At 35.0% G+C, this 17,867-nt stretch overlaps 1 protein-coding gene across 2 annotated transcripts in view; it reads left to right on the top strand.

Moving 5' to 3' along the window:
- LOC138714616 (putative fatty acyl-CoA reductase CG8306) overlaps positions 1-17,867 on the top strand; it is a 105,052-nt gene that overhangs the window by 82,577 nt on the left and 4,608 nt on the right. For both annotated transcript variants that reach the window (XM_069846643.1, XM_069846644.1), the window contains exons 4-8: positions 1,810-1,958; positions 4,898-5,007; positions 7,598-7,790; positions 13,395-13,634; positions 15,201-15,458. In XM_069846643.1, the coding sequence (XP_069702744.1) occupies positions 1,810-1,958; positions 4,898-5,007; positions 7,598-7,790; positions 13,395-13,634; positions 15,201-15,458 (950 nt within the window). The remainder of the gene's footprint in view (positions 1-1,809; positions 1,959-4,897; positions 5,008-7,597; positions 7,791-13,394; positions 13,635-15,200; positions 15,459-17,867) is intronic.

The following is a 17,867-nucleotide window of genomic DNA, read 5'->3' on the forward strand; positions in this document are numbered from 1 at the left end:
CAACCCAAGCCCGAACGCAGCTCCGGAACAGCAGCCCAGCGAGTCTGCCGACTGAGCTACATCGATGGCTCTACTAAAAGTATACAATACATAGTCCGGAACAGCAGCCCAGCGAGTCTGCCGACTGAGCTACATCGATGGCTCTACTAAAAGTATACAATACATAGCCAATCAGATTATTAAATTTACAAACGCAAACGATCATTCATAAGTTGAGCTATATTATAATACAAAACAATTTAATTAAATTTAAGGTATAAACAATTCAACCAGTTGTGATATACAGAAATTGATAATACATATCATGCAAACTACTTCAAATTACAAACACAAACAATTTATCAGTAGAGCTATATAGATTACTATTCAATTTAAAGCATATACAATTCATCGGCCAAAACTATACAAATATATACAATACAAAGTAGCATACTTTCATTAAGCTATACAAATTTGTGCAATTAATATCAAGTAGATTAATTCAATTTATAATCATAAACAATTCATCAGATAATACTCAGTTTTCTATTGCTTGTGTAAGGTTAGTTTTATGAATTAGATTTTTTTTTACTTGTTGGGAAATTTATCTTTTTCTTGATTTTATGTTCCAAATAAGTACTTTAGTACGATTCTTGGCACCTCTCAGTGCGGTCCCTACCCGGAGATCCGATTGAGGGACTATTTTACCTCCGGAGAATTTTACACTGAGGGACTCCATGAATATAAACAGTGAAAAATATAGTGGGACTGCGTTGGTGGTAATGCAGCTTATGTGTATACCTGGAAACGAGAAAGTCGATAATATTGCAAAACAGGCAACATACTTGCAACCAAGACCTCTTCAAGTGATATCTCTATCCAATGCTTTTGCTTCAGTAAAGTCTCATTTTACAAACCTATGGATCACCAATTGGCTCTCTTCTGACAAAGGAAAAATGTTACAGTCTGTACAAAAGAAACCAAATGACCTGGAAATGTACAAAAACTTGCCCAGACATGTTCAAACATTTTTAACAAGAGCCAGAACAGGTCACATTGTCACTCAATTGTACCTACACCGATTTCACCTTTCTGATAATCCTACTTGTCTGTGGTGTAATAATCATGATGAAGATCTGGAACACATTCTTCTATACTGTCCATCCATAAACCGCAAAAGAAGTAAATTAAAATCATCAGTGCCAGTTGCAGAAGACACAGCCCTGCAGTATATATTGACTACACCCCAACTTTGGCTACTAGCAACAGGCATCTGTAATGAACACCGATCAAAATACCCCTCATTTCTCATGAAAAACAACTGAATAGACTACAGTGGACTATAGTGGACTTTATGTTGTCAGCAAACAGCTGGATACATTAAGAAGATTGATTAATTTTATGTATTATAGAGAAAAAACTTTCCTGAAGTTTCGTAGCTCCCAATTGATAATAATTTTATCAAACTTTTTTTTTATTGAAACCAAGTTTAACTTGAACCAGTTGCAAGACTATTATACCAACTCAATTTAACCTTGTAAGAGGTTCATAAACAGGAAGTTGAGCAACTTTTGTTGCAGTTCAATTTTTTTTTTTTACTCAATTATTTCTGAACAACTTCGACTTTTAATATGATGACTTCAGAAATGTATAAAAGTTTTACTTCTATACTTTTATTGACAAATGCTTGAGAACTCATATTAGTATGGGAATAAATCATTTGCCGACATTTATTCTTCATTATATACAGAGTAACGTATTTATGAATTGCATTACAGGAACTTTTAAATTGCACTATTAAATTGTTGTTGTGTGTCATTTATTTTTCAGGCACTCGTACACGTGTCGAGCGCATACGTCAACAGCAATAGGAAGGGAGGGGTTGAAGAAGTTGTTTACCCTGCGCCAGAAGATGCAGAGAAAGTGATCGGCCTTGCAACAAGTCTGAGTGAAGAAGCACTTGATGATCTGACTTCTAAGTATGTATGCAGATAACGCTAGTTCTGACGATACATGATAGCGCTGTTTTTGCAGACTTCGTAGAACCCTTTAAATTCATTTTGGACTTTACCCTTTCGGTTTGTTGTTGTGTTTGTCTCCTTGAAGGAAGGAATAAATTCAGTGACCATCTATGGATGAATTTTCAGCTGCAAAGATTTTACAGAGATAAGCAGGCAGTTACCTAGCATCGAACAAATTGAAAATCAAATTAGGATTTTAATTAACCATTCTTTGATATGTGTAGAATACAATATATATTATTTTATTGGTCATCTTGCACAATTGGGGATCATTAGCAGCCATTTTTAAATGGACTGCATGCTGGAATTTTAAATGGCACGTTGTTTGTTGATTTTTGTTTTTAAAAAACTTGTTCGTAAATCTTTTCTGAAGTTTGTTCTTAAACACCTTCTGGAAGTCGATATTGTTTTGTCATCGCAATGTCGCGGTTGCGGCGAGAGTAAAAGGAAAGTATGCAGCTGTGTAGTAATATTGTAACACCGGCGGAGGTGGTAAACTGCACACACGTTTCAGGTATATGGCCTAAAAGAAGGTAATTTACACACATGTAATTTGCACACACCGATTTTGGATATGTAATTTGCACACTCAAACAACCCAGGTAATAAAAACAGGATGTAAATTGTACACAGAGCTATAATGGCATGTATTTGCTTTGAACATACTCCTACTACAATATTAACGTATTAACCAATAATGTATATTGGTAGGTGGTATTTTGTTTGCTTAATGAATTCCAATCGGGATACATGCTTCTCAGTAAAATCTTTTATATTTCTCTCCATAGATTCTTTCTTTTTTAAGGAGCCTTATTTTTAATTTTTGCTGCAGTAGATAGCCCCTGAATTTTCACGTATGTGTATATTTTAAATTCAATTAACGTGTTTGTAAAAGTATAAATATCAGGATGAGCAGAGTAAAATATCTTGTTGAATCTAATATGAAAATACTCACAGACATTAATATTTCCGTTTATGCTGAACCCTCGCTTTGATTATAGTGAACCTTAAAAATTGAACTTACAAGAGTTGTATCCTGACAAATTCTTATTTGAACTCAGACCTTCTTGTATAAAATTGAAAGAATGTGTTGAGAACAACATTCTACGTTTCTTACTCCTTTAGTCAAAGTACAAAGGTAGATTTAGTGGCTTTTAGACAATGAGCTGTACTCTAAATCCAGGCAACGTGTGACGACCTTGCATCACTCCACCGTCGAAGGGTTGACATTCTTTTCTCAGGCACTCTACTCTACTGTTATTTCTAATCCCCCACCGTCAAAGGGTTGCCTTTTGTTCTCAGAAACATTTCCATTATGACGGATAGCATCGAACTAACGGAAAATGAAATTGCCCTCTTTTATTAAAAGGGGATGGACATTATGTTCAGAGCATAAATGAAAATAAGATTTCAATGGCTTTCAAACTCCATCAGTTTCCATTAAGTGACCCGGGAAATTCCAAGGCTGAGTACACATTCACACCATAACAGCATTTGTCATTTCTGCCTGACTAGTGAATGTACTGTATAAAAATGTTGAAGCGTATAGTGTTTTCTTTGGAAGATAAGGTGAATATTAAAAGTGACATTGCATCATGTGGTCTTTCGTAAGCAGACATGGGTCGCATAGTTCAAGTAAATCAACTGTGAGTAACAGTATACAGTGTAATCGATGAAATATTTTATTTTCTTGTTCACATTTTATTCATTTTTGTCATTTAAGGTTAGGGGAGAGACACTTCGGATATAGTGAACGAAATATGCAAGTCCAGAGTTCACTGTATTGTCATTATTGGAGATATGGAAAGACATGGGCTTACATAGACTTGTCACGTCAAAATGTCCTGAATTTTTGTGTTACCAGTATGGAAAACATTCATCAGCTGCTTGTCTATGCAGATGACGTGAATATGTTAGGAGAAAATCCACAAACGATTAGGGAAAACACGGGAATTTTATTGGAAGCAAGTAAAGAGATGGGTTGGAAGTAAATCCCGAAAAGACAAAGTATATGATTATGTCTCGTGACGAGAATATTGTACGAAATGGAAATATAAAAATAGGAAATTTATTTTTTCAAGAGGTGGAGATGTTCAAATATCTTGGAGCAACAGTAACAAATATAAATGATACTCGGGAGGAAATTAAACACAGAATAAATATGGGAAATGCCTGTTGTTATTCGGTTGAAAAGCTTTTATCATCCAGTCTGCTGTCAAAAACTCTGAAAGTTAGAATTTATAAAACAGTTATATTACCGGTTGTTCTTTATGGTTGTGAAACTTGGACTCTCACTTTGAGAGAGGAACATAGGTTAAGGGTGTTTGAAAATAAGGTACTTAGGAAAATATTTGGGGCTAAGAGGGATGAAGTTACAGGAGAATGGAGAAAGTTACACAACACAGAACTGCACGCATTGTATTCTTCACCTGACATAATTAGGAACATTAAATCCAGACGTATGAGATGGGCAGGGCATGTAGCACATATGGGCGAATCCAGAAATGCATATAGAGTGTTAGTTGGGAGGCCGGAGGGAAAAAGACCTTTAGGGAGACCGAGACGTAGATGGGAAGATAATATTAAAATGAATTTGAGGGAGGTGGGATATGATGATAGAGAATGGATTAATCTTGCTCAGGATAGGGAGCAATGGTGGGCTTAAGTGAGGGCGGCAATGAACCTCCGGGTTCCTTAAAAGCCAGTAAGACTATGCTAGAAACCTAACTCCCACAAGGACTAGGCGAATCTGTCTTATCTTTGTTCTATAATATATTGTTGTTATCTCAGATCTTTATCTTAGCATACACAGCATGAGACACATAAGAGGAACTAATAATTGTGCTTAGCAGGAAGCAAATAAAACTTGCTAGTAACAGTTTCTTCATTTTTTTCAGAATGCTCAACGACCACCCCAACATGTACACCTTCACCAAAGCCCTAGCAGAGCACGAAGTTGTTAATGCCGTCAGCCAGGTGCCATCAGCCATAATCCGACCGAGCATGAGTGAGTAAACGTGACGGATGATACAAGATTTCAGGCATTAGTGTCTTCCAGTCTTGTTGGAAATTACAATAACAGGGAACTTCGTATTAAGTTTTCCTCTTGTTGCTCAGGACAGCTCCAGCTTTCATGTAAATGATCACTATTTGTAACATGTTGATACTCTGGAACGGATTGCCAGGAACTATCCTAAGTACCATTTATACACATTACTTAAGGGTATGGACCGTTGAAAATAACGAAAAAAACAATTAAAAAATGAAAATTTTATTTTTAAGTCTAAGTCAGCTCTACGTGCTGATGCTCTATCCACTAAGCCACACCGGATTCCCATCCCAATGTCGGATCGAATCCTCTCGGTTTAAGTTCCACCTCTTGGGGTTCCCTCTAGTGGCCTCATGCACTGCGTCATAGATGTATGACAGTGGCACAGTGTTCTCATGTGTGCAGAGGTGCACTTGTTATGAGTGACTAAGTGACCGGGATCCGACGGAGTAAGCACCGTCTTTAATCACCAAGTTATTATTTTTCGCATATATATTATTACTAGGGCTAGGATTTTGATGACCTATAAATCATGAAAGAATGTCCTAAAAACAATGCATTTATGAACTAAAAATCTTTCAAAAATGTCCTTAAAAATGCGCTAAAAATTGATCTTACATAATTGGCTTAGTAGGAATATTAATATTTAGACTAGTAATTAAATTAAATTCTAGTACCAACATTTAAGTTTATTTAATTTTACATAATTTTTCTAAGTAGTACACTTTAATTCTGATGTAGTTCCATGTAGTCTACCACAAGGCCACTCTTATCCGGAACTAGCAGGTATAGAGGAGTCTATATTGAAGGGGTGGTTGGACTGACCTATTGCGTGGAGGTGTATTATGTTAAAATGGCAAAATTTGTGTACAAAACGATTAAAATAATATACAAATTAATAGGTATTAATTGAAAAATATCAAAGGAAATAAACAATATTTTACATTAATAATGGAGATTTATGGCCAAAATTAAATGAAAATACCGCAAAAATGACCGAATAAAACAAAAAAGTGCTCTTATGAGTTGTAAGAGGCAAAAAATGCAAAAAAATGCCCTAACAAATATGTTTTAAAACACTCAGTTTATCACATAACATATAAATACTAAAGCAGCAATGTTTCTGGCTTACTAGAAAAAAGATATAATTTCATCAAAATCCTAGCCCTAATTATTACAATGTACCAAAGTACATATGATATTTCCGTGCAGAAATTCTGCGTCATCATATGATGAAGGACGAGTGGAATGGAGACAAATCCTGGTGCCAGAAAGAATTTTTCTCTGTTCCACTCATCTTTCATCATATGATGGCGCAGAATTTCTGCACGGAAATATCATATGTACTTCGGTACATCATAATAACTAATGAATTATGCCCCTGAAATTATTGTCCTTTCTCCTGAAACACGAATTACAGTTTTGTTGGTTACATCCTTATACCAGGGAAGTCATCAATTTTAAAACAACGCCATCAAATTGGCAATAACATTGAAATCTTGAAATTTTAAAACTAATTTTCCTTCAATAAATGAACCACTTTCACGGGACTTGAAGACGAAAGTAGTAATTAGCAGAGTTGAATTTTAATGTAGGAGAGAAAAATTTTACCTGCGCACTCTCAATTCTGATGCAGATTTCTTTTATGTAGCATAAACACATCGCTTCTTTTGCAGCGCAACTTTTGTACTGCAACTGCAAAAGTTGCGTGTCGTGTTCACACGTAAGCCAAAAGTAGCGTGCTGCACGCTACTTTTCGTGCTGCGCAACCCGAGTGCTGCAAAAGTTGCAACTGGAGGTTGCGAGTCTGTTCACACACAAGGCGCTACTTTTGCAGCTGCAGTCATGCTGCAGGTTCCCATCTCCGTGTTGACTTCTCAATATACATTTTGTGGTTATGTTCGCATTATTAAGAAACTCATGCGAAAGCTTACTTATCTATTATTTGCTTTTCTGTCGTATCTAGTATTCAGAAATTGACATTATTTTTACTATAAACGCCTATATACTTAAATGATAACGAGCAGTATATTCACGTAATCAATGTTGGCAACCCTCCTGTTTGGAACTACGCTACGGAAAATTTAAAAAATGAATTATATCGTCAGCAATTATGCTCAGACTGTGTTGTGTATTTAATAACTGTTACAAATAATTTATTTTCATCACATTTAACTTTAAAATATATCCAAACAATAAAAGTATCATTGGCACATTTGGGTGATAACACTGGTTGCAACCGCAGCAAAAGTTTCAACAAAACCGATATCAAAAATGCTGCGGCTGCAACCCTGAGAACCCTGTTCACATGTTGCTACTTTTAAGCTGCGCGCAGCATGGAAAAGTAGCGGGCAGCAGGTTCGGCAGCCGCTATTTTTCAGGTTGCACCGTTGTTCACACGTCGCAGTACAAGAGTAGCGCAGTTTTTTGTACTGCAGCGCTGCAAAAGTAGCAACGTGTGACCGTACCTTTAGTTATGCTAAGAAATGCTTGCCATTCAAAGTTGAAACGTCTCAGTAAGCTCTCCTGCTGTCATGCTATGTTGCAGTTACTTGTGCCTGGAAAGAACCAGTTCCTGGCTGGACGAATTCAAAGAACGGACCAACAGGCTTCATTATGGGTGCAGCCAAAGGTGTTGTGCGCCGACTGCCGATTAGCAAGGACCTCGTCTACGATTACATTCCCGTCGACATCGTCATCAACGAACTGATGGTGGCTGCATGGCATGTTGGCTCAACAAGGTTTGTCCAAGTGTTAAAATGGCACGTTCTGAATTCAACTTGTTACAAATTTCTACACTTTAAAAGTCGAGCAGTTCACTGACAAGATATTGGCGTTTCCAAGCTAGTTTTGGCTTAAGGGGCCATTATTAAAATTTTACCATATACAATGTACCAGGCATGCCAGAAATCAGACACTGAATGTGCAGTGTATGTGCGTGGAATACCAGTCTGTGCAGATTGCGTCATTCACGTGTTGCTCTTACGAGTTCTTAAGGCTGGTTCACAATAAACCGGGAACGAGAACAGAATGAAAACGAGAAGCAGAGGACGTGAATATGAACATTTTTGATTCACAATAAACCGAGAACATAGACGACTATGCATATCGATATGTATGTCAATAACGATATGTAAAGTCGATATTACGCATTCTGTTGTTATTTGTGTATAATTGACCAGTGGCGTTCTCTCATGAGTACAAGACAGCCAACATAAACACAGGTTAACCACCTTCGAAATTTCAACTGAAACATTTCATTAGGCTCGGTACTATAAATATGCCCATGCATCTTTATTACCACAACCTATTTTAAGTCTACCATAACGTAAAATAATTAGAGAAGAAACAGTAGTTATTGAATTGAAGCATGAATATGTAGTGTGTAATACAACCAATACAGTAATAAAATATGATTCACTTCCGATCGGTGTTCAAAGATGCAGCTATTGAAAGCCACGTATTCTCCTTCATTTTCTCATCTTTATATGAGGCACGCCGCTTATCGTAAATGTGAGGATTTCAATATTAGAATCTCATCAAATAAAACTTGCTCCATGATGCACAGCACAGAACAAAATAATGCATAGGATACGTCACGGTCTTCTTGCTACAAAATATACGACGACAAAATAGCTTTTAGGTGGCAATAGAATGAATCTAGTGGGCTGTGATCGGAAACGTGAATGCCAAAGTTGAAACTTGGCCAACTCTCCGTTCCCGATCCCGGGCTCCGGCAAGCTTTTCGTTAATTGTGAATGCTCACATTTAAGTGTATACATTTTAACAATTTCACTGTTTTCGTTTTCGTTCTGATTCTCGTTTCCGGTTTATTGTGAATCTGCCTTTAGCCAGAGGGATGTACAAGAATCTATTCTGCACTTCTAGTGTTCAATTAAATTGACATTTGGTCATTATAAACACACTTAGCAGGACAAAAACACAATTATTGTCAGTGTCTGTATTTGACAATAATTGTAACACAAGAAACAATAGACTTACTCAGTTACAATTCACAATGCAGTCGTTTGTAAAGGATAATTTATTTACATGATTTGTATACAGTATTTGAAGAAAATATAAATATTGCAGTAATTTCGAAACAACAAAAAACGAACACATTATTTCATTTTACGTAGTAATACTGATTATTTCAAAGTAATATTCTTTCATTGTTCCTCAAGCATTATTGGGACCACTGGTGCACAAATGTTAAAGAAAATATTTTACTCCCAATTACATGCAGTAGGACATTGTGAGGCTTTTACACTGGAATCATTTCCTTGCTGTGTGTTAATATAAATTCACATTATTATTAATAAATTGGATAATTAAGCTTGAATTTAAACTTACACATAGTTTATTTGAAAAACGTTGAGAGCAAGTATCAGCAAGTTGGGAGCATTACTGAAATAAGTTAAAAGAGTACTTCACAAGCTGTGGAGCGAGGACAATTTCTTTATGTCAGGTTTAAAGATTTATTAACGTAAGTACATTAACATAATATTGTAGTATTCCATTTTAATACAAATATTAAGTAATTCTAGTAATCGTACTTTCAAATAATTTCCTCCATATTTAAATATTTCCGTAGGTAAATTATTATCAATCTTTTCTTCTGCACTCTCCAAATATTAAAAACATATCTACCTTTTCATCTATACTAATAATAAATCTGTAACCGAAATTTTTCTGGTAATTTTCGATTTTCCAAAAATAATTGGTCCTAACATATATAATTAACCACCCTGAACCGAAAATCGCTTTTTTGAAATTTTTGTTTGTATGTCTGTCTGTCTGTCTGTATGTTACCTTTTCACGCGATAATGACTGAACGGATTTCGATGAAAATTGGAATATAAATTAAGTTCGTCGTAACTTAGATTATAGGCTATATGGCATTCAAAATACATTATTTAAAAGGGGGGTTATAAGGGGGCCTGAATTAAATAAATCGAAATATCTCGCTTATTATTGATTTTTATGAAAAATGTTACATAATAAAAATTGCTTTAAAAATCATTTCCGATAAGTTTTATTCTTTGAAAAATTTTGGTAGGACTGATATTTAATGAGATAAATGAGTTTTAAAATTAAAATAACTGCCATCTAAGGCCGTGTAATGAATTAAAAAACAAATGACTTCGTCTATAAGGGGCCTTGGACAGCAACAATCGAAAGCTATGAAAGATAGCCTACAGATAATGCTTCTGCGTTTCTATGAAGTAATATCGAAAGCTAAATTAACCGATTTGTATAATTAATTATTAATTCACCATTGGAAAGTGTAGTTTCTCTAGATGGACATTATGCTATAATGTTATCACAGTAACTCCTGAGTGAATCGAGGACAGGTAAGATTAAAATAGATTCTTATGCACAGAAAACTTGATAGGCTATTCTGTACATTCGTTTCCTGTATTTCCTAAACTAATTTTTATGACCAAATGAGTGATCTCTGGATCAAAATGATCGCATTTAAATTTTTTAATTAAATTTAAATTAGGTAACATAATAAACGATTTATCCTTCTATCAAACACGAATGTTCCCTGGATCAAATGTCCTATTTTAATTATATAATTACTTTATATTTATTTCTAACGGGTGCAGTGGAGCGCATGGGTACGGCTAGTCACGAATATAATAGTAACATTCTATTTTGCACCATCAATTGTTTTAGTTGCTTAATAATTTGTAATAATTTGTCCACCACTTCAGTAACAAAGAAACATGTAAATATTAATTTATTTCAAACTGCGATCTTCCAAAGCAGAAATTGTTATATCCTTATTAAACAAAAAACTACCGGTATCCATTCAAACCTGGACATGTTATATATACATTATTAGATTTAGAATTTGAAGATGAGAAAAATAAATGTACAAATATACAAGGAGAAAGTTAACGCCATTTCGGGTTACACCAAAAATGGTATTTAAATAACACTTGAAAATGTATCTGTATTTTATATCACAAACACTTTCCCAAGTTCCACGTAAATCGGAACATAACTGAAAATATATTTTTGGGGTCTACCAGAATCCAGTTTCACCTGATATAATGCGATAAATTCGGTTTATAAAAATGAATACTTTTTACTAGAAATCAGTATTGGAAAATTTAGTAGCACAAATTTTTTTCAGTTCTTTTTAATATAAATCCCAAGTAATAAAATAAGTTGCTAATTAGTAATTCAGTGTGAGTGGTTATAGTATAGTATAGTATAGTATTTATTAGCTGTCGTTATAGCAAAAGCTAATGACATTGTCAAATTACACGTGTGAAATTATCGTGCAAAAATGAAAAATATTCTATTACAACACTAAACATAAAACAAAATGATCACAGATACTCCTTAGAGTTTACAATTGAGAGTCAAGATTATCAAAAATAGGCTAATATCTAGATGAAAATTGTAACACACTGATCACAAATCTATATATATAATTTGAACTGGTAATGGAAATTACGGGAAAACGGCTGGACGGATTTCAATAAATGACCCCTCAATTTGAAGCTTGGAACTCAAAGTTTTTCGGAAAAGTAGTAGTTTTCAGTGAAATGTCAATTTTTAAACATAATTTTCCTATTTTCCAAAATCCATCTGTTGTCAGTTTTGAGAACTAATTTTACTGAATCACAGCCGACTTGATTGAATTTCAGAACAAAACACACACTACAATAAACAATAGGCTATTACACGAAGGCCATGACCTGCAGGATTGCCGACATATTTAGAGCTCAATTCAATTTGTTATTAAAAACTGATTCTGCAGTGTATAATTTTCTGAGTACAGCTGTGTATTGGATATTCAAATCTACGAAACTTGAGGTGGTTTGATGACATTATTACCATTAAAAATTAAATATTATTATAGTTAATTTCATGATGCATCTATTTTTCATTAATTGTACATAATATTGATGCTATATTGATGACATGAAAGTGAAACGTTTTGAGGTTATGTAAGTAAATGTAGAGAATATCTTAATTTAGATCTTCATTTCTATAATTTACTGAGTGGCTGCTATATATAACTACAAAACTTAAGTAAGATAATAATATTGTTATTAAAAATCGAATATTTTTATACTTATTAACCCAGTGGGGTTGGATCTTTTTCATTTACTTAATGGCGGTGTAGTGTAGATATTGATATGTGTCATTGTCTTCAGTACTGGCTTTAGAGAGCGCAAAAATTACAGTTCCTAAGGAAAGATCAAAAGGTATTACTTACTGATAAAATAAGAGGCCTAGAAAATTTTGTAGTCTCCAGATCATTCAGCAAGATCTCTTAGTAGGATAAAATGATTTTACGCTCTACCTTTCAAGTTCTACATGCAGCAGCTATACGAAAATGCTATTGTTCGAAAGCTTAGCAAACCCGACATTTTTTTAACTTCTGCCTACAATCCACAATGACCTGAAATACCTACTGCTATCGTCCTGACATTGATACTTGCGTTTTCGCGTTGAAACTCAAAAACTGAAGTTGGATAGGTTCAAGAAAAAGTATTTGGCCTAAAAAAATCCATTCAGAGGAAGTATGTTTCATTATTATGGAAGCAAATAACTATCAAAAAGACAAGTACTCTTCATTGAAAATAAATCTAAAAAATTTTTATTTGAACGTCTAACGAACTTAGTTTGCAGCAGCATTTGCTGCACAAGCCACTAGTATTATTTAATTTGCTCCGTTTATATACAATAAAACAAGAATTAACTTAACAATTTATGAGAACTTCCAAATATATTACAAAATAATAATAAAATTCAGAGAAAGAAACCTAAAAAATATCCACAGCTTGATTTTCTAATTCAAAATATTCTTGCACAGAATAGAATGGGTTTCTAAGAAGCCATGTTTTCACTTTGACTTTGAATATGTCTAGTGACACTTCCTGTGCTTCCTGTGGTAACATGTTGCACATCCTACAGTCCAGGATATAAGGACTACTTTTAACTTTGGATAGTCTGCAAAATGGTATGTCCAGTTTTTCTTTATTCCGAGTATTGTACTCATGTTTATCCATCCTACTGGTGAAGCCATAAAGATTTTTCTTGATGTAAAGATATTCTCTCAAATGATGTGTATTTTTCTTGCGATAAACATGACAACTGGGTGCTAGACGTCGTCATGCCGCTTATTGGCATTCAGAAACCCTGGTAACCAGTCTCTGCGGGTCACTTTCACCTGTGATAATGAAGACAGTAGGCTATTATCTGTATAACAAACTATTGGAATGGTTGTGTTTCCATGTTACACCTCTTTCCTGTCCACAGTGCCAAATATTGAATGTAGATAATGTGGACTCTGGTTTAAGACTGTTATTCTTTTACAGGCCTCAGACTACGCCAGTATATCACTGCACTTCTAGTACCATAAATCCATTCCGATGGGTATCCGTGGAGCACAAATTGAATGGCTACCTTCACAAGTACCCGCTGAAGTCAGCTGTTTGGTACCCTACCCTCAAGCTGCTGCCCAGCTTGCTGCTGTTCAGGATATCTGCTATCTTCGTGCACTTCATCCCTGCCTACATACTAGACACTGTCACTAGGATTTTTGGAGGAAGGCCAATGTAAGTAAATAACAACAAACTAGTTGACTCAAACAGCAGAAATAACTAAAATGCTCTCTCAATTAATATCACTCAATAAAAGAATTGTATTCCAATGGATACCATCCCATTGTGGAATCCTGAGAAACGAGAATGCAGATGCTTTAGCAAAGAAGGGCAGCACTGCTACTTACAGACCTGTTACTAAATCTACGTATTACTCTGTGAAAAGATTTATTATATCTACATACTTAGACTTCAACAAACAAAATTTGATAACACAATGCCAAGGGAAAAAATGGAACTCTCTGCATCAAAATCCACAGTTAATTCCCGATTTACCACGAAAATCGTCTGTACCTGCATTTAGATTGGCAACAGGCCATGATTGTTTGGCCAAACACCTGCATAGAATTGGAATATATCAGTCCCCTAACTGCCCATTGTGCAACTCAAACCAAGAAATGGATTCGGAACACCTCAAAATCTGTGCTTCAGTGGCTGACCATGATAATATCTTTGAAAAATATTGGAGTGCAAGAGGTCAAATGACTTTATTGTCAAACACCTGGCATTAGAAAACAACAAACTAGTTGACAAATGGAAGTAAAAAATAAAACAAGTTGTTTATTATATCCGAGCTCTTGTTACATTATTATTAAGAGCCAGAGTCAATCAGCTGGCTGCTGGACTCATGTCCACGTCTCCACAGAGGTGAACGATCATCCACTTAGAATGGATGCATCATTTGGTTAGCATAATAATCCTACCAGCTTGTTTCCATAATAGGATTTTGCTACCTATTGTAGCTGCCCAAATTCATCACTAATAATAATAATAATAATAATAATAATAATAATAATTATTATTATTATTATATATATATATATATATATTATGCGGGAATTTTTTTTCCTACATAGTCTATTACTGTCAAAAATTGAATGGTGATTTTATTGTTATGTAAACCTTGCTTTCAGCAAAGTTTCAGTGATTTCAGAAGTGTCTAACTTTAATCTTGTGACAGATTTAATGATTATGGTAGTTGCTCTTTAACATGTTTAACAAATTTAACAAGATGGTATGTAAATCCTACTTAATTGTAATCTAATACTAATATGTATAGTAATGTGTTTATTTTTATTTTTACTGTGTACATTTTTTTTTACTGAATTATCGGCTTCTGTTTTTATGTGATTCGTATTTGATTCTAACAACATTAATATGTATTCCACTATGTTTATTTTTATTTTATGAAGTAAATTTTATGTAACTACCTCTTTTGATCTCATTATGTACCTAAATTGTATCAGTATGTAATTGCTTAATTCCGATCCAGTTTTATGTTCAACTGTGTAAGCAAGTTTTAATCCTGGTTGAGTGTAAGAGAAGGCCTTACGGCCTTAACTCTGCCAGGTTAAATAAAGCCATTATTATTATTATTATTATTATTATTATTATTATTATTACAAAGTAGGTGATTATGGGAACATGAGTAAGGCAGCATAATTTTCTAAAAATAGATCATTTATACAATAAAATTATGATATATTATTATAGTGTGATCATAAAATTTTGGGTTTTCAGTTTGGTTCGCCTACACACAAATGTAAGCAATTCTCTGGGCCGGCTGGCACCTTTCATCTTCAGTGAATGGCGCTTCCAGAACTCTCATACCAAAGAACTTCAGACAAAACTGACAGGAAGTGACAAAGAAACGTTCAACCTCGATATCTCCAACTTGAACTGGGAAGAGTACTTCGTTAATATGGCCCAGGGGGTTAGAATGTACCTCAACAATGAGCATCCGCGCACACTTCCAGCAGCCAAGCGCAAGGACTCCATGTGAGTATATCAAACAAGTTATCTGTGTGTGTAAACCTTACGTACAAATGGATTTTAAGAAACCCGGAGGTTCACTGCCGCCCTCACATAAGCCCACCATTGGTCACTTATTGTATGGATTTGTAACAAGCTGTTTTATACGGTGATGGGTTGTTAGCCCTTTTCCCAACCCCCAAGTTGGAGGACCACCCCTTATCAGCTGTCCACAATTGCTTATTCAATATACGAGTATTCGCAGCTATTATCGCCGTGCTCTCATGGTTAACATTCGGCTGGTCTTTGAGCGGCCTCGTGCATAACATTCGGCAGGTCTTTGAAATTTAATTGCATTATTGTTTTCAATTTCTTATGTCGCCGCTCCAATCACTCGCCTTAATTTCAATGTTGCAACGAATAAGCTACTTCCATTATTAAATGACACCTACTTGTCTAGTCCACGTGGACTAAAACCGAGGTTGCAATGTCTTGTGCTGAGGACGAACATTAAGGTATGTGATTAAAAATTATTATTAAAGAGTTATTATTAAGAGTTAAGAATGTCAACGTACTCGTATATGAAATGAGGGGCTTAGAACAAAAAGCAGGTAAGTGACATTATTAAAAAAAATGAGGTAAGTGCGTGTTGTGATAGCCCAAAAGGATGTTTCTTTGGGATAAAATCAGGTAAGTGATCACACTGTGCAGTGCTGCTATATGGGCATCATTTCACCAAACTAGTGTATAATATTCCATTGCATGTAGAACTTTAACTGTAATTTTCTCAAAACTAGGTTTCTGTCACTTACCTGCTTTTTGCTCTAAGCCCCTCAAATAATAATGATAATAATAATAATAATAATAATAATAATAATAATAATAATAATAATAATAATAATAATAGCCATTTAACAAACTATAGTCCTGTCGCTCTAGTTTCCGGCCGCCAATCGTGTTGAAGGTCTTTTACATTTAAACGTGTGCGTCTTGTGATTCGCTGAGGAAGACGTTATTCATTTCTTAAGGCTCGATAAATACTTAATATAAACGCCCGCCATTTTGGCTCTTTCGTTGGCTTTCGCAGAAAGCACACGAGGACGTTATTTGCCGCTCAATTATTTGCTGAATTACAGTGCGTTTGATTTATTATCATAGGAGCTACGACATGATAATGTTTAACAGTATGGCAAATAGATTCCTCGTCTGGTAGCTCGGCAACGAAAGAACAAAAATGGCGAACGATACTACCTACCTAGACTTTATAGAGCCTTCACTTCCTAAGACGTAAGTAAAGAGGAGGAGTCACGCCTGGAATAACAGCGACACGACTATAGTGCTTATTCTTATCGAGGAAGTAGACGTGACGTGACGCTTAGAGTGAAACCTACAGAGCAACAATCGGTCGGCAAAATTATGTTTTAAAAGCACACCGCACGTTATTGTATGATGCCGACATGTTAACCATGAGAACGCAGCGATAATACCTTCCATAACTGGAGGCCGTCTCCTCTATCTGCAACCTGAGGACGTGCTATGCCGTGGTGATAGGGACCCACAACACATGGGTTTGTTTTTACAGTTGTACTAATTTTTGCTGAATTGGTATGCAGTTTTCATGCATGTACCAGTATGTTAATATCACATAGACATTTACAAGAACTACAGCTAAACCGAAGGGAGAATGGCTTTGATAGTTTTAAGCAGTATAATTGACATTTACTTGTCAACAAATGACTTGTTAACAGGTATACACAACCAGATTATTTATTTCTTATATCATGCAGTTTAATACAACTTTTATTTACCAATTATATTATAACACATGCTTAGAGTATATTCATACTGTAATCTGTTCTTATATTTAAAAATAATACTATGAAAGTGAATTATACTTTACATTTACGGACTGCATTTAACTTTTTAAATTATACAGAATGTTGAAAAAAGCATTCATTATTTTAAGAGATAATAGTAGGTAGGTCAAATATAAATGACTCTCGGGAGGCAATTAAACGCAGAGTAAATATGGGAAATGCCTGTTATTATTCGGTTGAGAAGCTTTTGTCATCCAGTCTGCTGTCAAAAAATCTGAAAGTTAGAATTTATAAAACAGTTTTATTACCGATTGTTCTGTATGGCTATGAAACTTGGACTCTCACTTTGAGAGAGAAACAGAGATTAAGGGTGTTTGAGAATAAGATTCTTAGGAAAATATTTGGGGCTAAGCGGGATGAAGTTACAGGAGAATGGAGAAAGTTACACAACACAGAACTGCACGCATTGTATTCTTCACCTGACATAATTAGGAACATTAAATCCAGACGTTTGAGATAGGAAGTACATGTAGCACGTATGGGCGAATCCAGAAATGCATATAGAGTGTTAGTTGGGAGATTGGAGGAAAAAAGACCTTTGGGGAGACCGAGACGTAGA

The sequence above is a fragment of the Periplaneta americana genome, chromosome 15 (genome assembly GCF_040183065.1).
Source record: "Periplaneta americana isolate PAMFEO1 chromosome 15, P.americana_PAMFEO1_priV1, whole genome shotgun sequence".
NCBI lineage: Eukaryota > Metazoa > Arthropoda > Insecta > Blattodea > Blattidae > Periplaneta > Periplaneta americana.